Source organism: Petromyzon marinus, unplaced genomic scaffold (assembly GCF_048934315.1).
Source record: "Petromyzon marinus isolate PM22_M1 ecotype Great Lakes invasive population unplaced genomic scaffold, UKy_Petmar_22M1.pri1.0 PM_G_Scaffold_19, whole genome shotgun sequence".
NCBI classification, from domain to species: Eukaryota; Metazoa; Chordata; class Hyperoartia; order Petromyzontiformes; family Petromyzontidae; genus Petromyzon; species Petromyzon marinus.
Window position 1 is genome coordinate 1748595 of NW_027422750.1, and position 27818 is coordinate 1776412.

Sequence of the window (27818 nt, forward strand, 5' to 3'; positions counted from 1 at the left end):
TGCACACCCCTCGCGTCGGGGCCAGGCAGGTGGGGAAGTAAACCACCTACTGGCGGGGGCCCTGGACGGTGGGGCGACAGATCTCCCCTTGGATGGTACTGATTCAAGGGGGAGAGGGGGGCTGGGAGATGGTAGTCAGTGTCCGGCGACTGAAACCATGGAGGGCGGCCCCAGCAAGGGAGAACCCCGCCGCTCGAGGACGCCGGAACCTCCCCCCCCCACACTCCCCATACCCGGGGGCCTCGTGCCGTATATGGGCCCCACGGGGCCCTGGGCCCCAGGGGGTACCGACCCAAGCCAAGGGAGACGAGGACGACGGCCCCTGAACCCTACCGCCCCCGAGTTTGTCTCCCAGCCCGCAGGTACCCAGGACCGGAAAGAACCCCTGGAGTGGAGGAGGAGACCGCCGCCAGAACCCCGAGAGACGGACCCGCCACCGCCGAGACCAGCCACAAGAGCCGGACGAGTCCCGCAGACCCCGCGGCGCTACCTCGTAGGGGCAACCCAGGCGAGGTGCTCCAGTCAACCCGGAACGGGGACTGGCACCTCGGGGGGCTGTGTGGTGCCGCCGCAGCGGAGCCGCTCCAGCGGAGCCGTACCCATCGCCGCGACGCCATCACCGATGCCTCGGATTTCCCGCCACTCTCCCGGGCCGGTGCCTTCTCAGACGTCCGCGTTTTGCCCACTGCACAGTCGTGAGGCCGCCGCAGCAGGGCCGCTCTGCCGAGGCCGTGCCCACCGCCGCTCTGCCGCCACCGGGGGATGCCGACGCGGTGCACCCTCACCACCCCCCCCCCCCGCACGAACGCACACACGCCCAACGTAGAGCCGGGAGGGGAGGTCACCCGGCCGATAGATTTTTTTCCAGAAGTCCCTAATGGGATCGAACTTCATGGTTTCCTGCGGCCGGGAAATTGGGCGATCTTCCCCCTGTAGCTGACATGCACTGCGGCGCCGTGACCTAATAGTAAAAGTTGCATGGTCACGGAAAGGGCCATCGAGCCACCGCGAGTGGAACCACACACACACAAGCACGGGTCAGTGGACTGGTAGCGGGAGAACAAAGAGCGTATGTCGGAGAGATCATTGCGGCGACGTCACCTGAGCTGGGATCCGGGTATCGAAAGGGCGGGAAAATCCGAGCCCCTGATTGGACGGGAGGTCAAGGAAGCGAAACGCCGAAATTCCTTTGTTGTAGGTGGGATAAAGGGAGGGGGATTCAGGTAGCAAGGCAGTTCTTCTTCAAGATCATCGCGGTCCACGCAGGAGGGGAGTCAGCCGTTCGAGACGTCCGCGTGACGAACTTCAGCGCAGCCAGGCTCAACCCTCTACTGATCGCTTTTCTACAGCTTCCAGTGCAGCAGAGTGGAAGTACGCATGAGTAAGAGAGAGGTAAGTTTGGGCTATTTGATTGAGGGTAGAAAGCAGAGCGATAGGCAGGGGAAATACAGTCTAGGATCCCAAGGGGAATAGGCTGACATCCACTTACCCACAGAATTACGCGTAGCTTAACGGGTTGCTCGCGGTAAATAAAATAACTGGTAGGGGAATAAACTGTTTCGTGTGGTCCTTTGGAGGGTGAAGAGGAGGGTGGAGAGTGTTTTGTGTTCGCGCGCACACGCGGCTGTTTGCGGCGAATAAGGGAGTAGAGCGTGCTTGGTGTCCGTACCTGTACGATCGTTTCCAGTATTGTTCAGCGCATACCTACACGACTATTTTCGGTGGTGCCCAGCGCTCGCGTACCTGCGCAATCACCTACAGTAGCGCTTTGCGCTCGCGTGCGTGCGCGGTTGTTTTCCACGAAGCGGAGTGTTCAGTGTACGCGTGCCTACGCGTTTGGTTTCGGTGGCGTTTAGCGCTCGCATACCTGTACGATTGTTTACAGTAGGGCTTAACGCTCGCGCATCTGTGTGACGGGGTGGCGGTCGCGCACCCGCGCGATTGTCTAATAGCGAGGGAGCGAATTAAGCGCCTAGCGTGCACGAAAACGCAGCTGTGTAAACAGCCCGTTAAATCGGAGCAAAGTAATCGCGGCGTGTTTGTTTTTGCTCAAGCGGGTGGAGCGTGGGTGGGAGGGAATCCCACGGCGGCGCGCCGCACCTGTTTATTCCCGTGCAGGACGGGGTTTTACTTTGTGAGCGCGCTCACTGTGGCACGCCGCCGTTGAACAGGGTAGCGCATCGCAAGCGCAAAGCGTACGAGCCGCTAATTAAGCTACGCAAACACGGTCGACATCCCAGGCAGAGGTACAGGGGTGCGAGACATTAGGGGTCGGCAGTCTGGACCTGACAGAGCAGCCGGGGGGTAGCGGTATGAGTGGAACGGGGGAGTCGGTGGGCAACGGCCCTGACAATTCAGTGATGGCGGGGGACGGTAGCCCCCACAGTTTGGCGTCAGAAGCGGTACGAACCCCCGCGTTACCCCACGCAAAAATAAGGCATATATTCACCGGCCGGGGTACCCCTTCGTGGAAAGCGTTTGCCCGCAATGTCCTAGGGGCTAAGGAAATTAGTGGGTGGACGGACGCGCAGGCGTTACGTCAACTTAATATGAATCTGGATGGGCGGGCAGCCGATTTTGTGGAAGCCCTACCCGCAAGCGCGCAGACACAGCTAGAGGAGCTGATGCGCCGACTTGATCTGCGTTTCGGTACGCGCGATGAGGAGGAGGCAAAAGCAGCCTTAGAGGCACGCCGTCGCCAACCCGGTGAGGACCTGCCTGATTATGCCGAGGATGTGCGCGAGCTAACAAAGATCTTACACCCGGGGTACACAACAGAGGTTTTTTATTGGTTAGATGGCGTAGATATATGAATGTCTTCAAACCCGCCACCACCCGACAGCCCATTTAGTCAGGTTCGTCACGTAAACAGAATGTGCCAATTCGTTACCTGCACGGCACACCAGTTGTGTGTTGGAGAGCTAAAGCCACGACATTGATGATCTATGTTCGTGTTTGAGTACAGATGAAGCTGTCACGTTTTTAATTCATTAATGTTTTATCGTTGAAGCGATTTGTGGATCGAGTACGCCAGCCCCACATTTAGGTCGCCCCTTGACGCTGGTTGGCTTGCCACTTCATCAACGCACATTTATCGTAAATTCTGTCGCGTTTTTGATCCACAAATCGTCGCATTGAACGCGGCAGTCGCGTGACAGGAAATTACTTGGACAATTTAAGAAAAAAATTGCTCACAAATGCACTTCACCTACCTCTCATCTCACTCCACTCTCCTCTCATCTCACTCCCCTCCACTCACTCTCCTGCCTCTCCCTCTCAATCCACTCCCCTCCACGCACTCTCCTGCCTCTCCCTCTCATCCCACTCCACTCCACTCACTCTCCTGCCTCTCCCTCTCATCTCACTCCACTCACTCTCCTGCCTCTCCCTCTCATCTCACTCCACTCCACTCACTCTCCTGACCCTCCCCTCTCATCTCACTCCATTCCCCTCACTCTCCTGCCTCTCCCTCTCATCTCACTCCCCTCCACTCACTCTCCTGTCTCTCACTCCCCTCCACTCACTCTCCTGCCTCTCCCTCTCATCTCACTCCACTCACTCTCCTGCCTCTCCCTCTCACTCCACTCCACTCACTCGCCTACCTCTCCCCTCTCATCTCACTCCACTCCACTCCCCCCACTCTCAGACCCCTTCCCCTCTCGTCTCTCCGTGGCCGCGTGTATTTTCACTCGCGACACATTATTAACATTCACGTCTTCAGCTCCCAGTCCCCCGAGCTTGGAGAACTTCGCTCCCCATTCCGGCGTCAGTGGGAGCCGTCGCTCTCCCAGCTTTGGCATCTCCCGTGCCTCCAGGCGCACCTCGTCGGGGCCTTTGGGAGGAAGTTTGGGGGAGCGACCGCCCTCCGTGTTACCGCCACCACCGCCGCCATCGCCGCCGCCGCCCAAGTCGTTAGCTATCCAGGAAACTTCCCTGGGCCGTCGCCTGAGACACCGCGGCCGGCAGCGGCGGCCTACGGCCAGGCCGCTCAGCAGGCAGACGGCCAGCGACAGGGGGAGCAGCACAGGCAGCAGGGAGCCTGGGGGAGGGGAGGGGGAGGGAGGGGGATGGAGGGAGGGGGGGGAGGAAGGGGATTGAGACCACAAACTCCAAATACTCCCCTACTTAGGTACCATGCAATTGCAGGCGGACAACTCTACTAACGAACAAGTAACGTTCCAGAGCTCCGTGTGTTCCTAAGTCTCAACGTCACCACCATCACGGTCAACTACTCAGTCCCCTATCACCCCCCCCCCCCACTCACCATCCACGCCGGCGGAAGCCGGGGGGACGAATCTGCCACCGTCGATGGTCGTGACGCCCTCGCTGGACTCACACGAGGAGCCAACACCGTCAACGCTGCTGCACTCCTCCACCTCCTCCACCTCCTCCTCCTCGTTGTCGTCGTTGTCATCGTCCACCTTCTCTCCTGATGGCGCACAAAAAACACAGGAAGGCCGTAGGTACGTCTATGGGTCTCTGTGTGGTGAGTCTATGGGTCTCTGTGTGATGAGTCTATGGGTCTCTGTGTGATGAGTCTATGAGTCTCTGTGTGGTGAGTCTATGGGTCTCTGTGTGGTGAGTCTATGGGTCACTGTGTGATGAGTCTATGGGTCTCTGTGTGGTGAGTCTATGGGTCTCTGTGTGATGAGTCTATGGGTCTCTGTGTGATGAGTCTATGGGTCTCTGTATGGTGAGTCTATGGGTCTCTGTGTGATGAGTCTATGGGTCTCTGTGTGGTGAGTCTATGGGTCTCTGTGTGATGAGTCTATGGGTCTCTGTAAGGTGAGTCTATGGGTCTCTGCGTGGTGAGTCTATGGGTCTCTGTGTGGTGAGTCTATGGGTCTCTGTGTGGTCAGTCTATGGGTCTCTGTGTGGTCAGTCTATGGGTATCTGTGTGATTAGACTCTGGGTCTCTGTGTGATGAGTCTATGGGTCTCTGCGTGGTGAGTCTATGGGTCTCTGTGTGATGAGTCTATGGGTCTCTGCGTGGTGAGTCTATGGGTCTCTGTGTGTGATGAGTCTATGGGTCTCTGTGTGGTGAGTCTATGGGTCTCCATGTGATGAGTCTATGGGGGGGATCGGCAACAACACACCACACACTCACCACACTCACCACACTCACCACACACACTCACTACACTCACTACACTCACCACACTCAACATACACACACCACACTCACCACACACTCACCACACACTCACGACACACACACACACTCACCACACTCACCACACTCAACACACACTCACCACACTCACCACACACTCACCACACACTCACGACACACTCACCACACTCACCACACACACACCACACACACACACCACACACTCACCACACACTCACCTATCTCGCAGCTCATGCCGGAATACCCTTGGGGGCAGTTGCAGGTGAACTCATCCGGCTTGGCGTTGATGCAGCTGCCTCCATTCAAGCACGGCTGGTGGCTGGCGCAGTAATTCAGATCTAGCGAGAAGCGAGGGAGGGGAACGGCAACAACAACATCCACCACCGTGTGACAATTGGGTTTCCCCCTTTTATCTGGCAGCAAAACAGCGACGTTAAGATGTTAAAACACCAAATTGTGAAACCCTTTTACAAGGAATCACGTCACTGCATTAACCAAAATGCTTGTGGTCAGAATGCAAACAAAACACATCATCTGATAGTAGATGATGATGATGCGCTGTCCTTGAAGCTGATTGGTCCACACCAGAGACGGCTTTCTTTAGAGCCTCGTCTCAAACGGTGTGAGACCAGAGGTGACCTCTAGACCAGAGGTGACCTCTAGACCAGATGTGACCTCTAGACCAGAGGTGACCTCTAGACCAGAGGTGACCTCTAGACCAGAGGTGACCTCAAGACCAGAGGTCACCTTAGACCAGAGGTGACCTCTAGACCTGAGGTGACCTCGAGACCTGAGGTGACCTCGAGACCAGAGGTGACCTTTAGACCAGAGGTGGCCTCTAGACCAGAGGTGACCTCCAGACCAGAGGTGACCTCTAGACCAGAGGTTCATTCTGAACCGCAAGGCATTGTGGTTTGTGCAGTGACGTCATGCCTTGTAAAAGGTTTCACAGTTTGGTGTTTTAACATCTTAACGCCGCTGTTTTGTTGCCAGAAAAAAAGGGGAAAAACTTATTGTCATATTTTGGTACTGGCAGAGGAGGTCCCATGATGTAACATCCACAACCACCACAACCACAACAACCACCACCACATCCACCAACACCACCACCACAATCACCACCACCACAACCACAACCACCAACACCACCAGCACCACCACCACCACCAACACCACCACCAACACCATCACGACTATCACCATCACCACCACAACCACCACAACCACCACAACCACCATCACCACCACTATCACCACCACTATCACCACCACCACTATCACCACCACCATCACCACCACCATCACCATCACCACCACCACCACCAGAACCACCATCACCACCACCATCACCACCACTATCACCATCACCACCACTATCACCACCACCATCACCACCACCACCATCACCACCACCACTATCACCACCACCACCATCACCACCACCATCACTACCACTATCACCACCACTATCACCACCATCACCACCACCAACACCACCACCACTATCACCACCACTATCACCACCCCCACCACCACCGCCACCACCACCACCGCCACCACCACCACACACTCACCACACTCACCACACACACCACACACACCACACACCACACACTCACCACACTCACACCACACACCACACACTCACCACACTCACCACACACACACCACACTCACACCACACACACCACACACTCACCACACACACCACACACTCACGACACTCCCCACACACACACCACATACTCACCACACTCACCACACACTCACCACACTCACACCACACACTCACCACACTCAACACACACACAACACTCACCACACTCACCACACACTCACTACACTCAACACACTCACCACACACACACCACACTCACCACACTCACTACACTCACCACACTCACCACACACACACCACACACTCACCACACACTCACCACACACTCACTACACTCAACACACACACACACCACACTCACCACACTCACCACACACTCACCACACTCACCACACTCACCACACACACACCACACTCACCACACACTCACTACACTCACCACACTCACCACACACACTCACCACACACTCACTACACTCAACGCACACTCACCACACTCACCACACTCACACTACACTCACCACATTCACACACACACACACCACACACTCACCACATACTCACCACACTCAAAACACACACACCACACTCACCACACACTCACCACACACTCACAACACTCACCACACTCACCACACATACTCACCACACACTCACTACACTCAACACACACACACCACACTCACCACACTCACCACACTCACACTACACTCACAACACACACACACCACACTCACCACACACTCACGACACACTCACCACACTCACCACACTCACCACACTCACCACACACACAACACACACTCACCACACACACCACACACACTACACTCACCACATACACTCACTACACTCACCACACTCACCACACACTCACCACACGCTCAACACACACTCACCACACACTCACCACACTCACCACATTCACCACACACTCACAACACACACTACACTCACTACACACTCACCACACACTCACCACACTCACCACACTCACCACACACACACCACACTCACCACACACTCACTACACTCACCACACTCACCACACACACTCACCACACACTCACAACACTAACCACACTCACCACATACACACCACACTCACCACATACTCACTACACTCCCCACACTCACCACACACACTCACCACACACTCACTACACTCAACACACACACACACCACACTCACCACACTCACCAGACTCACACTACACTCACCACACTCACACACACACCACACTCACCACACACTCACCACACACTCACGACACACTCACCACACTCACCACACTCACCACACACACCACACACACTACACTCACCACACACTCACCACACACTCACCACACACTCACCACACACTCACCACACTCTCACCACACACTCACCTATCTCGCAGCTCGTGCCGGAATACCCTTGGGGGCAGTTGCAGGTGAACTCATCCGGCTTGGCGTTGATGCAGCTGCCTCCATTCAAGCACGGCTGGTGGCTGGCGCAGTAATTCAGATCTAGCGAGAAGCGAGGGAGGGGAACGGCAACAACAACATCCACCACCGTGTGACAATTGGGTTTCCCCCTTTTATCTGGCAGCAAAACAGCGACGTTAAGATGTTAAAACACCAAATTGTGAAACCCTTTTACAAGGAATCACGTCACTGCATTAACCAAAATGCTTGTGGTCAGAATGCAAACAAAACACATCATCTGATAGTAGATGATGATGATGCGCTGTCCTTTAAGCTGATTGGTCCACACCAGAGACGGCTTTCTTTAGAGCCTCGTCTCAAACGGTGTGAGACCAGAGGTGACCTCTAGACCAGAGGTGACCTCTAGACCAGATGTGACCTCTAGACCAGAGGTGACCTCTAGACCAGAGGTGACCTCCAGACCAGAGGTGACCTCAAGACCAGAGGTCACCTTAGACCAGAGGTGACCTCTAGACCTGAGGTGACCTCGAGACCTGAGGTGACCTCGAGACCAGAGGTGACCTCTAGACCAGAGGTGACCTCTAGACCAGAGGTGACCTCCAGACCAGAGGTGACCTCTAGACCAGAGGTTCATTCTGAACCGCAAGGCATTGTGGTTTGTGCAGTGACGTCATGCCTTGTAAAAGGTTTCACAGTTTGGTGTTTTAACATCTTAACGCCGCTGTTTTGTTGCCAGAAAAAAAGGGGAAAAACTTATTGTCATATTTTGGTACTGGCAGAGGAGGTCCCATGATGTAACATCCACAACCACCACAACCACAACAACCACCACCACATCCACCAACACCACCACAATCACCACCACCACAACCACAACCACCAACACCACCACCACCAGCACCACCACCACCACCAACACCACCACCACCACCAACACCATCACGACTATCACCATCACCACCACAACCACCACAACCACCACAACCACCATCACCACCACTATCACCACCACTATCACCACCACCACTATCACCACCACCATCACCACCACCATCACCACCACCACCAGCACCACCATCACCACCACCACCACTATCACCATCACCACCACTATCACCACCACCACCATCACCACCACCACCATCACCACCACCACTATCACCACCACCACCAGCACCACCATCACCACCACCACCACTATCACCATCACCACCACTATCACCACCACCACCATCACCACCACCACCACCACCACTATCACCACCACCACCACCATCACCACCACCATCACTACCACTATCACCACCACTATCACTACCATCACCACCACCAACACCACCACCACTATCACCACCACTATCACCACCCCCACCGCCACCGCCACCACCACCACCGCCACCACCACCACACACTCACCACACTCACCACACACACCACACACACCACACACCACACACTCACCATACTCACACCACACACCACACACTCACCACACTCACCACACACACACCACACTCACACCACACACACCACACACTCACCACACACACCACACACTCACCACACTCACCACACACACACCACATACTCACCACACTCACCACACACTCACCACACTCACACCACACACTCACCACACTCAACACACACACAACACTCACCACACTCACCACACACTCACTACACTCAACACACTCACCACACACACACCACACTCACCACACTCACTACACTCACCACACTCACCACACACACACCACACACTCACCACACACTCCCCACACACTCATTACACTCAACACACACACACACCACACTCACCACACTCACACTACACTCACCACACTCAACACACACACACCACACACTCACCACACTCACACCACACACTCACCACACTCAACACACACACAACACTCACCACACTCACCACACACTCACTACACTCACCACACTCACCACACACACACCACACTCACCACACAATCACTACACGCACCACACTCACCACACACACTCACCACACACTCACCACACTCACCACACACACACCACACTCACCACACACTCACTACACTCACCACACTCACCACACACACTCACCACACACTCACTACACTCAACACACACTCACCACACTCACCACACTCACACTACACTCACCACATTCACACACACACACCACACACTCACCACATACTCACCACACTCAAAACACACACACCACACTCACCACACACTCACCACACACTCACAACACTCACCACACTCACCACACATACTCACCACACACTCACTACACTCAACACACACACACTCCCCACACTCACCACACTCACACTACACTCACCACACACACACCACACTCACCACACACTCACCACACACTCACGACACACTCACCACACTCACCACACTCACCACACACACAACACACACTCACCACACACACCACACACACTACACTCACTACACTCACCACACTCACCACACACTCACCACACGCTCAACACACACTCACCACACACTCACCACACTCACCACATTCACCACACACTCACAACACACACTACACTCACTACACACTCACCACACACTCACCAGACTCACCACACACACACCACACTCACCACACACTCACTACACTCACCACACTCACCACACACACTCACCACACACTCACAACACTCACCACACTCACCACATACACACCACACTCACCACATACTCACTACACTCACCACACTCATCACACACACTCACCACACACTCACTACACTCAACACACACACACACCACACTCACCACACTCACCAGACTCACACTACACTCACCACACTCACACACACACCACACTCACCACACACTCACCACACACTCACCACACACTCACCAAACTCACCACACTCACCACACACACCACACACACTACACTCACCACACACACTCACTACACTCACCACACTCACCACACACTCACCACACGCTCAACACACACTCACCACACACACACCACACACACCACACTCACCACACTCACACTACACTCACCACACACACACCACACTCACCACACACTCACCACACACTCACGACACACTCACCACACTCACCACACTCACCACACACACAACACACACTCACCACACACACCACACACACTACACTCACCACACTCACCACACACACTCACCACACACTCACAACACTCACCACACTCACCACATACACACCACACTCACCACATACTCACAACACTCACCACACTCACCACACACACTCACCACACACTCACTACACTCAACACACACACACACCACACTCACCACACTCACCAGACTCACACTACACTCACCACACTCACACACACACCACACTCACCACACACTCACCACACACTCACGACACACTCACCACACTCACCACACTCACCACACACACCACACACACTACACTCACCACACTCACCACACACTCACCACACGCTCAACACACACTCACCACACACACACCACACTCACCACACTCTCACCACACACTCACCTATCTCGCAGCTCGTGCCGGAATACCCTTGGGGGCAGTTGCAGGTGAACTCATCCGGCTTGGCGTTGATGCAGCTGCCTCCATTCAAGCACGGCTGGTGGCTGGCGCAGTAATTCAGATCTAGCGAGAAGCGAGGGAGGGGAACGGCAACAACAACATCCACCACCGTGTGACAATTGGGTTTCCCCCTTTTATCTGGCAGCAAAACAGCGACGTTAAGATGTTAAAACACCAAATTGTGAAACCCTTTTACAAGGAATCACGTCACTGCATTAACCAACATGCTTGTGGTCAGAATGCAAACAAAACACATCATCTGATAGTAGATGATGATGATGCGCTGTCCTTGAAGCTGATTGGTCCACATCAGAGACGGCTTTCTTTAGAGCCTCGTCTCAAACGGTGTGAGACCAGAGGTGACCTCTAGACCAGAGGTGACCTCTAGACCAGATGTGACCTCTAGACCAGAGGTGACCTCTAGACCAGAGGTGACCTCCAGACCAGAGGTGACCTCCAGACCAGAGGTGACCTCCAGACCAGAGGTGACCTCTAGACCAGAGGTGACCTCCAGACCAGAGGTGACCTCCAGACCAGAGGTGACCTCTAGACCAGAGGTGACCTCTAGACCAGAGGTTCATTCTGAACCGCAAGGCATTGTGGTTCGTGCAGTGACGTCATGCCTTGTAAAAGGTTTCACAGTGTGGTGTTTTAACATCTTAACGCCGCTGTTTTGTTGCCAGAAAAAAAGGGGGAAAGTTATTATCATATTTTGGTACTGGCAGAGGAGGTCCCATGATGTAACATCCACAACCACCACAACCACCACAACAACCACCACCACATCCACCAACACCACCACCACAACCACCATAACCACCACCAACACCACCACCAGCAGCACCACCATCACCACCACCAACACCACCACCAACACCATCACAACTATCACCATCACCACCACCACAACCACCACAACCACCACAACCACAACCACCATCACCACCATCACCACCACCAACATCACCACCACCCCCACCATCACCACCACCACCATCACCACCACCCCCACCACCACCACCATCACCACCACCACCACCATTACCACCACCACCATCACCACCATCACCACCACCACCACCACCATCACCACCACCACCACCACCATTACCACCATCACCATCACCACCACCCCCACCATCACCACCACCACCATCACCACCACCACCATCACCACCACCACCACCACCATCACCACCACCACCATTACCACCATCACCACCACCACCAACACCACCACCATCACCACCACCCCCACCATCACCACCACCACCATCACCACCACCACCATCACCACCACCACCATTACCACCATCACCATCACCACCACCACCACCGCCAACACCACCACCATCACCACCACCCCCACCATCACCACCACCACCACCACCACTATCACCACCACCACCATCACCACCACCACCCCACCACCCCCACCATCACCACCACGGATGATGGTGATGATGATGATAGGTAAATATTGATGGACACATCCGAGCGTTGGATGGGGAGCGAGTGGAGGGAAATTCACCGGGTGACTTGGGGGGTGGAGGGGGGAGGAGGGGGGGGGAGGAGGGGAGGTAGGTGGAGGAGGTGGGGAGAGGGGGTAGGTGGAGGAGGGGGGGTAGGTGGAGGAGGGGGGGGGAGGAGGGGGGGGGAGTAGGAGGAGGGGGGTGCGGTAGTGGCACCTTTGTCACAGAGGAGGCCTCCCCAGCCACTGTCACAGCTGCAGCGCCAGGGCTGCTGTCTGCAGCTGCCGTGGCCACAGCCTGGGTAGGGGACGCAGCGCTGGCACAGCTCGCCCTGCCACCCAGAGCGGCACCTGCGGACACGCGGGCAGTGCTGAGTCTATGGTGCAGTGTTGAGTCTATGGGCAGTGTTGAGTCTATGGGCAGTGTTGAGTCTATGGTGCAGTGTTGAGTCTATGGGCAGTGTTGAGTCTATGGTGCAGTGTTGAGTCTATGGTGCAGTGTTGAGTCTATGGTGCAGTGTTGAGTCTATGGTGCAGTGTTGAGTCTATGGTGCAGTGTTGAGTCTATGGTGCAGTGTTGAGTCTATGGTGCAATGTTGAGTCTATGGGCAGTGTTGAGTCTATGGGCAGTGCTATGGTACAGTGTAGAGTCTATGGGTAGTGTTGAGTCTATGGTACAGTGTTGAGTCTATGGTGCAGTGTTGAGTCTATGGTGCAGTGTTGAGTCTATGGTGCAGTGTTGAGTCTATGGGTAGTGTTGAGTCTATGGTGCAGTGCTGAGTCTTTGGTGCAGTGTTGAGTCTATGGGTAGTGCTGAGTCTATGGTTCAGTGTTGAGTCTATGGTGCAGTGTTGAGTCTATGGGGAGTGCTGAGTCTATGGTGCAGTGTTGAGTCTATGGGCAGTGTTGAGTCTATGGTGCGGTGTTGAGTCTATGGGCAGTGTTGAGTCTATGGTGCAGTGTTGAGTCTATGGGCAGTGCTGAGTCTATGGTGCAGTGTTGAGACTATGGTGCAGTGTTGAGTCTATGGTGCAGTGTTGAGTCTATGGTGCAGTGTTGAGTCTAGGGTTCAGTGCTGAGTCTATGGTGCAGTGCTGAGTCTATGGTGCAGTGTTGAGTCTATGGTGCAGTGTTGAATCTATGGCTAGTGTTGAGTCTATGGTGCAGTGCTGAGTCTATGGTGCAGTGTTGAGTCTATGGTGCAGTGTTGAGTCTATGGTGCAGTGTTGAGTCTATGGACAGTGTTGAGTCTATGGTGCAGTGTTGAGTCTATGGGCAGTGTTGAGTCTATGGTGCAGTGTTGAGTCTATGGGCAGTGCTGAGTCTATGGTGCAGTGTTGAGTCTATGGTGCAGTGTTGAGTCTATGGTGCAGTGCTGAGTCTATGGGCAGTGTTGAGTCTATGGGCAATGTTGAGTCTATGGTGCAGTGCTGAGTCTATGGGCAGTGTTGAGTCTATGGGTCGTGTTGAGTCTATGGTGCAGTGTTGAGTCTATGGGCAGTGTTGAGTCTATGGTGCAGTGTTGAGTCTATGGGCAGTGCTAAGTCTATGGTGCAGTGTTGAGTCTATGGTGCAGTGTTGAGTCTATGGGCAGTGCTCAGTCTATGGTGCAGTGTTGAGTCTATGGTGCGGTGTTGAGTCTATGGTGCAGTGTTGAGTCTATGGTGCGGTGTTGAGTCAATGGTGCAGTGTTGAGTCTATGGGCAGTGTTGAGTCTATGGGCAGTGTTGAGTCTATGGGCAGTGTTGAGTCTATGGGCAATGTTGAGTCTATGGTGCAGTGCTGAGTCTATGGTGCAGTGCTGAGTCTATGGTGCAGTGCTGAGTCTATGGGCAGTGTTGAGTCTATGGTGCAGTGTTGAGTCTATGGTGCAGTGTTGAGTCTATGGTGCAGTGTTGAGTCTATGGGCAGTGTTGAGTCTATGGTGCAATGTTGAGTCTATGGGCAGTGCTGAGTCTATGGTTGAGTCTATGGTGCAGTGTTGAGTCTATGGGCAATGCTGAGTCTATGGTGCAGTGTTGAGTCTATGGTGCAGTGTTGAGTCTATGGTGCAATGTTGAGTCTATGGTGCAGTGTTGAGTCTATGGGCAGTGTTGAGTCTATGGTGCAGTGTTGAGTTTATGGTGCAGTGTTGAGTCTATGGGCAGTGTTGAGTCTTTGGGGCAGTTTTGAGTCTTTGGTGCAGTGTTGAGTCTATGGTCCAGTGTTGAGTCTATGGTGCAGTGTTGAGTCTATGGTGCAGTGTTGAGTCTATGGGGAGTGCTGAGTCTATGGTGCAGTGTTGAGTCTATGGGCAGTGTTGAGTCTATGGTGCAGTGTTGAGTCTATGGGCAGTGTTGAGTCTATGGTGCAGTGTTGAGTCTATGGGCAGTGCTGAGTCTATGGTGCAGTGTTGAGACTATGGTGCAGTGTTGAGTCTATGGTGCAGTGTTGAGTCTATGGTGCAGTGTTGAGTCTAGGGTTCAGTGCTGAGTCTATGGTGCAGTGCTGAGTCTATGGTGCAGTGTTGAGTCTATGGTGCAGTGTTGAATCTATGGCTAGTGTTGAGTCTATGGTGCAGTGCTGAGTCTATGGTGCAGTGTTGAGTCTATGGTGCAGTGTTGAGTCTATGGTGCAGTGTTGAGTCTATGGGCAGTGTTGAGTCTATGGTGCAGTGTTGAGTCTATGGGCAGTGTTGAGTCTATGGTGCAGTGTTGAGTCTATGGGCAGTGCTGAGTCTATGGTGCAGTGTTGAGTCTATGGTGCAGTGTTGAGTCTATGGTGCAGTGCTGAGTCTATGGGCAGTGTTGAGTCTATGGGCAATGTTGAGTCTATGGTGCAGTGTTGAGTCTATGGGTAGTGTTGAGTCTATGGTGCAGTGTTGAGTCTATGGGCAGTGTTGAGTCTATGGTGCAGTGTTGAGTCTATGGGCAGTGCTAAGTCTATGGTGCAGTGTTGAGTCTATGGTGCAGTGTTGAGTCTATGGGCAGTGCTCAGTCTATGGTGCAGTGTTGAGTCTATGGTGCGGTGTTGAGTCTATGGTGCAGTGTTGAGTCTATGGTGCGGTGTTGAGTCAATGGTGCAGTGTTGAGTCTATGGGCAGTGTTGAGTCTATGGGCAGTGTTGAGTCTATGGGCAGTGTTGAGTCTATGGGCAATGTTGAGTCTATGGTGCAGTGCTGAGTCTATGGTGCAGTGCTGAGTCTATGGTGCAGTGCTGAGTCTATGGACAGTGTTGAGTCTATGGTGCAGTGTTGAGTCTATGGTGCAGTGTTGAGTCTATGGTGCAGTGTTGAGTCTATGGGCAGTGTTGAGTCTATGGTGCAATGTTGAGTCTATGGGCAGTGCTGAGTCTATGGTTGAGTCTATGGTGCAGTGTTGAGTCTATGGGCAATGCTGAGTCTATGGTGCAGTGTTGAGTCTATGGTGCAGTGTTGAGTCTATGGTGCAATGTTGAGTCTATGGTGCAGTGTTGAGTCTATGGGCAGTGTTGAGTCTATGGTGCAGTGTTGAGTTTATAGTGCAGTGTTGAGTCTATGGGCAGTGTTGAGTCTTTGGGGCAGTTTTGAGTCTATGGTGCAGTGTTGAGTCTATGGTCCAGTGTTGAGTCTATGGTGCAGTGTTGAGTCTATGGTGCAGTGTTGAGTCTATGGTGCAGTGTTGAGTCTATGGTGCAGTGTTGAGTCTATTGTGCAGTGTTGAGTCTATGGTGCAGTGCTGAGTCTATGGTGCAGTGTTGAGTCTATGGTGCAGTGCTGAGTCTATGGTGCAGTGCTGAGTCTATAGGTAGTGTTGAGTCTATGGTGCAGTGCTGAGTCTATGGTGCAATGTTGAGTCTATGGTGCAGTGCTGACTCTATGGGTAGTGTTGAGTCTATGGTGCAGTGTTGAGTCTATGGTGCAGTGTTGAGTCTATGGGTAGTGTTGAGTCTATGGGCAGTCTTGAGTCTATGGGCAGTGTTGAGCCTATGGTGCAGTGTTGAGTCTATGGGTAGTGTTGAGTCTATGGGGAAGTGCTGAGTCTATGGTTAGTGTTGAGTCTATGGTGCAGAGTTGAGTCTATGGGCAGTGTTTAGTCTATGGTGCAGTGTTGAGTCTATGGTGCAGTGCTGAGTCTATGGTGCAGTGCTGAGTCTATGGTGCAGTGCTGAGTCTATGGGCAGTGTTGAGTCTATGGTGCAGTGTTGAGTCTATGGTGCAGTGTTGAGTCTATGGTGCAGTGTTGAGTCTATGGGCAGTGTTGAGTCTATGGTGCAATGTTGAGTCTATGGGCAGTGCTGAGTCTATGGTTGAGTCTATGGTGCAGTGTTGAGTCTATGGGCAATGCTGAGTCTATGGTGCAGTGTTGAGTCTATGGTGCAGTGTTGAGTCTATGGGCAGTGTTGAGTCTATGGTGCAGTGTTGAGTCTATGGGCAGTGCTGAGTCTATGGTGCATTGTTGAGACTATGGTGCAGTGTTGAGTCTATGGTGCAGTGTTGAGTCTATGGTGCAGTGTTGAGTCTAGGGTTCAGTGCTGAGTCTATGGTGCAGTGTTGAGTCTATGGTGCAGTGTTGAGTCTATGGGTAGTGTTGAGTCTATGGGCAGTCTTGAGTCTATGGGCAGTGTTGAGCCTATGGTGCAGTGTTGAGTCTATGGGTAGTGTTGAGTCTATGGGGAAGTGCTGAGTCTATGGTTAGTGTTGAGTCTATGGTGCAGTGTTGAGTCTATGGGCAGTGTTGAGTCTATGGTGCAGTGTTGAGTCTATGGTGCAGTGTTGAGTCTATGGTGCAGTGCTGAGTCTATGGTGCAGTGCTGAGTCTATGGTGCAGTGCTGAGTCTATGGGCAGTGTTGAGTCTATGGTGCAGTGTTGAATCTATGGTGCAGTGCTGAGTCTATAGGTAGTGTTGAGTCTATGGTGCAGTGCTGAGTCTATGGTGCAATGTTGAGTCTATGGTGCAGTGCTGAGTTTATGGTGCAGTGCTGAGTCTATAGGTAGTGTTGAGTCTATGGTGCAGTGCTGAGTCTATGGTGCAATGTTGAGTCTATGGTGCAGTGCTGACTCTATGGGTAGTGTTGAGTCTATGGTGCAGTGTTGAGTCTATGGTGCAGTGTTGAGTCTATGGGTAGTGTTGAGTCTATGGGCAGTCTTGAGTCTATGGGCAGTGTTGAGCCTATGGTGCAGTGTTGAGTCTATGGGTAGTGTTGAGTCTATGGGCAGTCTTGAGTCTATGGGCAGTGTTGAGCCTATGGTGCAGTGTTGAGTCTATGGGCAGTGTTGAGTCTATGGTGCAGTGTTGAGTCTATGGTGCAGTGTTGAGTCTATGGGCAGTGTTGAGTCTATGGTGCAATGTTGAGTCTATGGGCAGTGCTGAGTCTATGGTTGAGTCTATGGTGCAGTGTTGAGTCTATGGGCAATGCTGAGTCTATGGTGCAGTGTTGAGTCTATGGTGCAGTGTTGAGTCTATGGGCAGTGTTGAGTCTATGGTGCAGTGTTGAGTCTATGGGCAGTGCTGAGTCTATCGTGCATTGTTGAGACTATGGTGCAGTGTTGAGTCTATGGTGCAGTGTTGAGTCTATAGTGCAGTGTTGAGTCTAGGGTTCAGTGCTGAGTCTATGGTGCAGTGCTGAGTCTATGGTGCAGTGTTGAGTCTATGGTGCAGTGTTGAATCTATGGCTAGTGTTGAGTCTATGGTGCAGTGCTGAGTCTATGGTGCAGTGTTGAGTCTATGGTGCAGTGTTGAGTCTATGGTGCAGTGTTGAGTCTATGGGCAGTGTTGAGTCTATGGTGCAGTGTTGAGTCTATGGGCAGTGTTGAGTCTATGGTGCAGTGTTGAGTCTATGGGCAGTGCTGAGTCTATGGTGCAGTGTTGAGTCTATGGTGCAGTGTTGAGTCTATGGTGCAGTGCTGAGTCTATGGGCAGTGTTGAGTCTATGGGCAATGTTGAGTCTATGGTGCAGTGCTGAGTCTATGGGCAGTGTTGAGTCTATGGGCAGTGTTGAGTCTATGGTGCAGTGTTGAGTCTATGGGCAGTGCTAAGTCTATGGTGCAGTGTTGAGTCTATGGTGCAGTGTTGAGTCTATGGGCAGTGCTCAGTCTATGGTGCAGTGTTGAGTCTATGGTGCAGTGTTGAGTCTATGGTGCGGTGTTGAGTCAATGGTGCAGTGTTGAGTCTATGGTGCAGTGTTGAGTCTATGGGCAATGTTGAGTCTATGGTGCAGTGCTGAGTCTATGGGCAGTGTTGAGTCTATGGGTAGTGTTGAGTCTATGGTGCAGTGTTGAGTCTATGGGCAGTGTTGAGTCTATGGTGCAGTGTTGAGTCTATGGTGCAGTGTTGAGTCTATGGGCAGTGCTCAGTCTATGGTGCAGTGTTGAGTCTATGGTGCGGTGTTGAGTCTATGGTGCAGTGTTGAGTCTATGGTGCGGTGTTGAGTCAATGGTGCAGTGTTGAGTCTATGGGCAGTGTTGAGTCTATGGGCAGTGTTGAGTCTATGGGCAGTGTTGAGTCTATGGGCAATGTTGAGTCTATGGTGCAGTGCTGAGTCTATGGTGCAGTGCTGAGTCTATGGTGCAGTGTTGAGTCTATGGGCAGTGCTGAGTCTATGGTGCAGTGTTGAGTCTATGGTGCAGTGTTGAGTCTATGGTGCAGTGCTGAGTCTATGGGCAGTGTTGAGTCTATGGGCAATGTTGAGTCTATGGTGCAGTGCTGAGTCTATGGGCAGTGTTGAGTCTATGGGCAGTGTTGAGTCTATGGTGCAGTGTTGAGTCTATGGGCAGTGCTAAGTCTATGGTGCAGTGTTGAGTCTATGGTGCAGTGTTGAGTCTATGGGCAGTGCTCAGTCTATGGTGCAGTGTTGAGTCTATGGTGCAGTGTTGAGTCTATGGTGCGGTGTTGAGTCAATGGTGCAGTGTTGAGTCTATGGTGCAGTGTTGAGTCTATGGGCAATGTTGAGTCTATGGTGCAGTGCTGAGTCTATGGGCAGTGTTGAGTCTATGGGTAGTGTTGAGTCTATGGTGCAGTGTTGAGTCTATGGGCAGTGTTGAGTCTATGGTGCAGTGTTGAGTCTATGGTGCAGTGTTGAGTCTATGGGCAGTGCTCAGTCTATGGTGCAGTGTTGAGTCTATGGTGCGGTGTTGAGTCTATGGTGCAGTGTTGAGTCTATGGTGCGGTGTTGAGTCAATGGTGCAGTGTTGAGTCTATGGGCAGTGTTGAGTCTATGGGCAGTGTTGAGTCTATGGGCAGTGTTGAGTCTATGGGCAATGTTGAGTCTATGGTGCAGTGCTGAGTCTATGGTGCAGTGCTGAGTCTATGGTGCAGTGCTGAGTCTATGGGCAGTGTTGAGTCTATGGTGCAGTGTTGAGTCTATGGTGCAGTGTTGAGTCTATGGTGCAGTGTTGAGTCTATGGGCAGTGTTGAGTCTATGGTGCAATGTTGAGTCTATGGGCAGTGCTGAGTCTATGGTTGAGTCTATGGTGCAGTGTTGAGTCTATGGGCAATGCTGAGTCTATGGTGCAGTGTTGAGTCTATGGTGCAGTGTTGAGTCTATGGTGCAATGTTGAGTCTATGGTGCAGTGTTGAGTCTATGGGCAGTGTTGAGTCTATGGTGCAGTGTTGAGTCTATGGTGCAGTGTTGAGTCTATGGTGCAGTGTTGAGTCTATGGCGCAGTGTTGAGTCTATGGGCAGTGTTGAGTCTATGGGTAGTGTTGAGTCTGTGGGCAGTGTTAGTACCTCCATCATCCCCAACTCCCTCCCTCCCCCCATCCACGGTGCCTATTGTGGCCTGTTGGACACCACGGCCCTGACGAGACCCCACGTGGACATCGCCAGGTATGGCTGCGAGACGATGCAGCGCTGACGTCGTCAGGGAACGGTTGCAAATGGTTTAAAAATGCAAATCCTGTTCATTCCTTCACTATACACTACGCTATACACTATACTATACACTACACTATACACTACACTATACACTACACTACACTATACACTACACTACACACTACACTATACACTACACTACTATACACTACACTATACACTACACTACTATACACTACACACTACACTACTATACACTACACTACTATACACTACACTACTATACACTACTATACACTATACTAAACACTACACTACTATCCACTACACTACACTATACACTACACACTACACTACACTACACACTACACTATACACTACACACTACACTATACACTACACTATACACTACTATACACTACACTATACACTAGTATACACTACACTATACACTACACTATACACTACTATACATTACACTATACACTACACTATACACTACACACTACACTCTACACTACACTATACACTACACTATACACTACACTATACACTACACTACTATACACTACACTATACATTACACTACACTATACACTACACACTACACTACACTATACACTACACTACATTATACACTACACTATATATTACACTTTACACTACACTATACACTACACTACTATACACTACACTATACATTACACTACACTAAACACTACACACTACACTATACACTACACTACACACTACACTACACTATACACTACACTATACACTACACTACTATACACTACACTATACACTACACTATACACTACACTACACTATACACTACACTATACACTACACTATACTTTACACTACACACTCCACTACTTGACACACGACGTCGGTACGCTCAGCGGCAGGTCGTCCAACGCCTCGCTGGGAGTGCATTGCGGCGTTGTTGGCGTCAAAGTTTCGCTCACCGGCATTGTCCGGGGACGTCGCAGCCTCCACGCAGCGAATCGCAGCCCGGCCTGCAAATTGCTGAGGCAGGAAGCCGAAGAGAAAATTCGTCGCCATTCTGGCAAATCGCCCGACCACGGCGACGATTCCACTGGTTGATGTAACGGCGAAACGTCACGGTGCTCACACACATTGTCAATGTCGTGGATTTACTCTGCAAACACACCGGTGGGCTCATGTCGTATACTACACTATACACTACACTACTATACACTACAATATAAACTACACTACAATATACTACACTACTATACACTACACTACAATATACTACACTACTATACACTACACTACTATACACTACACTATACACTACACTACAATATACTACACTACTATACACTACATTATACACTTCACTACAATATACTACACTACTATACACTGCACTATACACTGCACTATACACTACACTTTACACTACACTATAATATACTACACTACAATACACTACTATACACTACACTATACACTACACTATAATATACACTACTATACACTACACTATACACTACACTATACACTACACTACTATATACTACTATATACTATACGACATTACTATACACTACACTATACACTACACTACTATACACTACACTACTATACACTACACTATACACTACACTACTATACACTACACTACTATACACAACACTATAATATACTACACTACTATACACTATACTATACACTACACTACTATACACTATACTATACACTACACTACTATACACTACACTACTATACACTACACTATACACTATACTATACACTACACACTACACTATACACTACACTACTATACACTACACTACTATACACTACACTACTATACACTACACTATACACTACACTACTGTACACTATACACCACACTACTATACACTGCACTATACTTTACACTACAATATACTACACTACTATACACTACTGTACACTTCACTATACTATACACTACTGTACACCACACTACTATACACTATAAACTACACTATACTTTACACAATACTTTACACGATACACTACACTAATATACACTACACGACTATACACTACTATACATTACACTATATACTGCACTATATATTACATTAAACACGACTATACACACACTATGCACCGCTAGACACTGCACTACTATACACTATACTGTACACTACACTACTATACTATGCACAACTATACACTACACCATACACTACTATACACTACACTATACAGTACACTTTACACTACACTATACACTACACTATACACTACACTATACTATGCACTACACTATACACTACTATACACTACACTATACACTACACTATACACTATACTATACACCACACACTACTATACACTACTATACACCACTATACACCACACTATACACTACACTATACACTACACTATACAATACACAACTATACACTACACTATACACTACTATACACTACACTATACACTACACGATACACTACACTACTATACACTACTATACACTACACTATACACTACACTATACACTACACTATACACTACACTAAACACTACTATACACTACACTACTACACTATACACTACTATACCCTATACTACTATACACTATACTGTACACTATACACGACACTATACACTACACTATACATTACTTTAAATTATAATAGTAACAAATTGGCATTTTGTTGACGTTACAAATCCCTTACTGATTGGTTGTGTCGGGTGGTGGAGGGTTACGACACAACATCGATACTTATGCAATCTGATACCAACAAACCTTTGTTACGACAAATATCGGTCGTGAAAGGCTCCCTACGCGTCAAGCTTGAGAAATAATTCACTTCTAAAGCAACGAGGTCGTCAATTCGGGGCGGCGGTTTCAGAGTGCACGGCCTCCCAGCGGCTCCCCAAGATATCGGCAGGAAAGAACACTCCAGAAGGCCGCTGCTGCTGCGAGAATGAGCGGAGTTGGCGTGGTGGTGGTGGTGGTGGTTCATGCTCCTTGACGAGCTCAGCAGCAGCGAGGGAGGTGTCGGGGGTTTATTTGTGTCAAGGATTGTGTTGTGTGTGTGTGCTTCATCAGGGCCTCACGTCACCACCGCTACCACCACCGCTACCACCACCGCTACCACCACCGCTACCACCACCAAAACTACCACCACCGCCACCACCACCACCACCGCCACCACCACCGCCACCACCACCACCACCACCGCCACCACCACCACCACCACCGCCACCACCACCGCCACCACCACCGCTACCACCGCTACCACCACCGCTACCACCGCTACCACCACTGCTACCACCATCACCACCGCTTCCACCACCACCACCGCCACCACCGCCACCACCACCACTACCACCAACACCACCACCACCGCCACCATCGCACCTCTGTCACAATATTCCCCCGCCCAGCCCGGCATGCACTCCTTGCGTCCGTGGGCGTCGCACTCGCTGTGGCCGAAGTGGTCGTCACGGCGACGGCACCACCGCTTGCAGTCGGCGCCGTAGTAGTCGGCGTGGCAACGCACGCGGACGCGGTACTCCAGGGCGGTGGCGTTGGCGGCGGCCGCGTGGTGCAGCGTCCGCCACGGCTCGCCGGGGCGGTCGCCGATGACGTGGACGGCTCGCGTCACCTGCCGGAGATCTCCTCCTGTGGGGGGGGGGGGGGGGGGTGGAGGAAGAGGAGGAGGAGGATGTCGCGTGACGATTCAAATAAATAGCGAAATAAAAATGTGCAAAATAAAAGCATGCGAATATTCATTGAAATATTTACATGAATATTTTTTGTTTTTTTTTACGTGACTTTACCAAAAAGAACCAAAGAGTATAGAAATATTACATGAATATTTATAGAAATATTTACATGAATATTTACGTAACATTTTTTTGCTGTATTATGTAACTATGTAAATACATATCTAGATAAATATATGAACAATAAATACGTGTTATATGAAGATTTAAATAAATATGGTCGTAAATATTTAAACTATATTCATTAAAAAAAATTCAATATTGGCTGCGAATTTTAATAGCGCGGTGAGCTAACCACTGCACCACCGCTCATCATACGTGAGCAATATGCACGTACACACACGCGTACACACACAAAGACAAAGATCCCCCATATAGCCTTAACAGACTGTAGGGGCAAGTGCTGTTAGCGAGCACCTATGAAGGCCGGAACGGTACACGAGGGGGTGGGTGGCCAGCACCACGCCCGACCGCCTTTGTCTCCCTAGTGGCAATGTTTACACACCGCACCAGGTACTCATTTGAGGCTGAGTCGACCTAGGGGAGGCCCGGGACCGGTTCAGATAATCGTCACTGGTGTTGGCCGTGAGCGGGAATCGAACCCGGGTCGCCAGGTTCATAGCGCAGCGCGCTAATCGCTACACTATCGCTCCCCACACACACACGTACACACACACGCGTACACGCACACACGTACACACACACGTACACACGCACACACGTACACACGTACACACACATGTACACACGCACACGTACACACGCACATGTACACACGCACACGTACACACACACAAGTACACACACACACACGTACACACACGCACGTACCTGGCGCGGTGCCGTTGTGCTGTTCCCACACATCCACAGCCAGCGAGCACCACAGCTGCAAAGTTCAAGCTCACCGTCAATGAGTCACTCATTGATGGCGAGGTCACGGCGAGGTCACGGCACTCCCTCCCCTCTCTCACTTCCCTTCTTCCCTGCCTCCCTCCCCTCCCTCCCTCCCTGCCTCCCTCCCCTCCCCTCTTACTTGGAGAAAGCTGTGAATTGTTATACAAAGGAGGTTACCCTTCACCCGTGATAGCTCAAAAGCGCAAATGGCAACCACAAGCCCCACCACCACCACCACCACCGCCACAACCCCCACAACCCCCACCACCTCAACCACCACCACAACTCCCATCCCCACCACTGCCACAACCACCACCACCACAACCCCCACCACCACAACCGCCACCACAACCACCACCACAATTCCCACTACCACAACCCCCGCCAGGTGAGCGTCTCACCCTCACCAGGTGAGTGTCTCACCCCCACCAGGTGAGCTTCTCACCGTCTCCAGGTGAGCGTCTCACCCCCACCAGGTGAGCGTCTCACCCCGACCGGGTGAGCGTCTCACCCTCACCAGGTGAGCGTCTCACCCTCACCAGGTGAGCATCTCACCCTCACCAGGTGAGCGTCTCACCCCCACCAGGTGAGCGTCTCACCCTCACCAGGTGAGCGTCTCACCCCCACCAGGTGAGCATCTCACCAGGTGAGCGTCTCACCAGGTGAGCGTCTCACCCTCACCAGGCGAGCGTCTCACCCTCACCAGGTGAGCGTCTCACCAGGTGAGCGTCTCACCCTCACCAGGTGAGCGTCTCACCAGGTGAGCGTCTCACCCTCACCAGGTGAGCGTCTCACCAGGTGAGCGTCTCACCCTCACCAGGTGAGCGTCTCACCCTCACCGGCCACGCGAAGTCGAAGGCCACTGACAGGAGGAGCCCCGCACCGCCTTCGCCGCGAGCGGTGGCCGAGCCCAAGGGGCACGGGCGGAGGCCCGTCGAGGGCCTCAGCCCGTGGGACGCCTCCCCGAGGCAGACGCGGACCACGAAGGAGGAGGGGAAGGAGCCACGCAGAGCGTCGCCCCTGCTGGGCAGGGCCTGGAGAGAAGTCACCTGCAGGGAGAAGTCGCCAGAGGCGTCGCACTGCTGGGGGGGAGGGGGGAGGGAGAGGAGAGGAGGAGGTGAGGGGGGAGGTGAGGGAGGTGAGGGGGGGACATTGTAAGGAGCAACAGCAGGGGCAGAAGCAGCAGCAGGGGCAGCAGCGGCAGCAGGGGCAGGGGCAGCAGCAGGAGCAACAGCAGAAGCAGCAGCAGGGGCAGCAGCAGCAGGGGCAGCAGAAGCAGCAGCAGGGGCAGCAGCAGCAGGGGCAGCAGCAGCAGGGGCAGCAGCAGCAGGGGCAGCAGCAGCAGGGGCAGCAGGAGGCCGGTGCAGTACGAACCCCGCACAGCGGCAGCAGCAGCAGGGGCAGGAGGAGGTAGCGGACAAAGTTCCCTGCTGCGTGGGGCCGCTGCAGATGCAGTTCACCCATCCTCCTCCTCTCCCTCATCCTCTTCCTCCTCTTCCTCCTCCTCTCCCTCCTCCTCTTCCTGCTCTTCTTCCTCTCTCCTCTTCCTCTTCCTGCTCCTCTCCCTCCTCCTCTCCCTCCTCTTCCTTCTCTTCCTCTTCCTCCTTCTCACCTTTCTCCTCCTCACTTCACCTTCCTCCACACCTCCTCCGTCTTTCGAGTAAGCTCCTCTCTGCACCACCGCCACCGCCTCCCCTCTTCTGCCTCTCCACACGTGATGATGGTGGTGGTGATGGTGGTGATGGTGATGGCGGTGGTGGTGATGGTGGTGCAGGGATATGACATCAGCATTGGACGCGAGATGATTGTGGTGGTGGTGGTGGTGTTAATTTGCATTATCCCAGCCACGCGTTGTGCTACAGGTGCCCAACCCCCCAACCCATCACCTTAATTCACTGAGTGGTTAATTGCTTCGGCCAGGTGCGGCCGTCAAACCGCGTGCCGCTTCAACAGCTGCGAACCAGGTGGGGGGAGGGGGGGTGGGGGGAGGGGGGCGGCGTTGTTGTCGACTCATTGTTTGAGATTCTGTGGCAACGCATTGACCGCTTGGATTGGTGCAAAGTGTCTGTCTCTCTCTCATCATCACCATCATCATCACTACGGTGGCTAGGAGGTTAACTCTCTCGCCTGGT

At 52.2% G+C, this 27818-nt stretch overlaps 1 protein-coding gene across 2 annotated transcripts; it reads right to left on the reverse strand.

Moving 5' to 3' along the window:
- Window positions 1–2768: 2768 nt before the first annotated feature.
- Window positions 2769–27502, reverse strand: LOC142912101 (uncharacterized). 2 transcript variants are annotated; one of them, XM_076060408.1, is made up of 11 exons: window positions 27061–27502; window positions 26526–26765; window positions 25624–25678; window positions 24425–24688; window positions 21999–22059; window positions 13471–13604; window positions 11726–11845; window positions 8144–8263; window positions 5353–5472; window positions 4265–4429; window positions 2769–4039 (listed from the first exon to the last, which is right to left on the reverse strand). In XM_076060408.1, exons 1-11 carry the CDS (start codon window positions 27166–27168, stop codon window positions 3618–3620), a joined length of 1809 nt encoding a protein of 602 aa, XP_075916523.1. In that variant the 5' UTR covers window positions 27169–27502; the 3' UTR covers window positions 2769–3617. The 2 variants fall into 2 exon arrangements, with proteins under 2 accessions (XP_075916523.1, XP_075916522.1); XM_076060407.1 differs by having other exon boundaries at window positions 26526–26768.
- Between the last annotated feature and the right edge of the window lie 316 nt (window positions 27503–27818).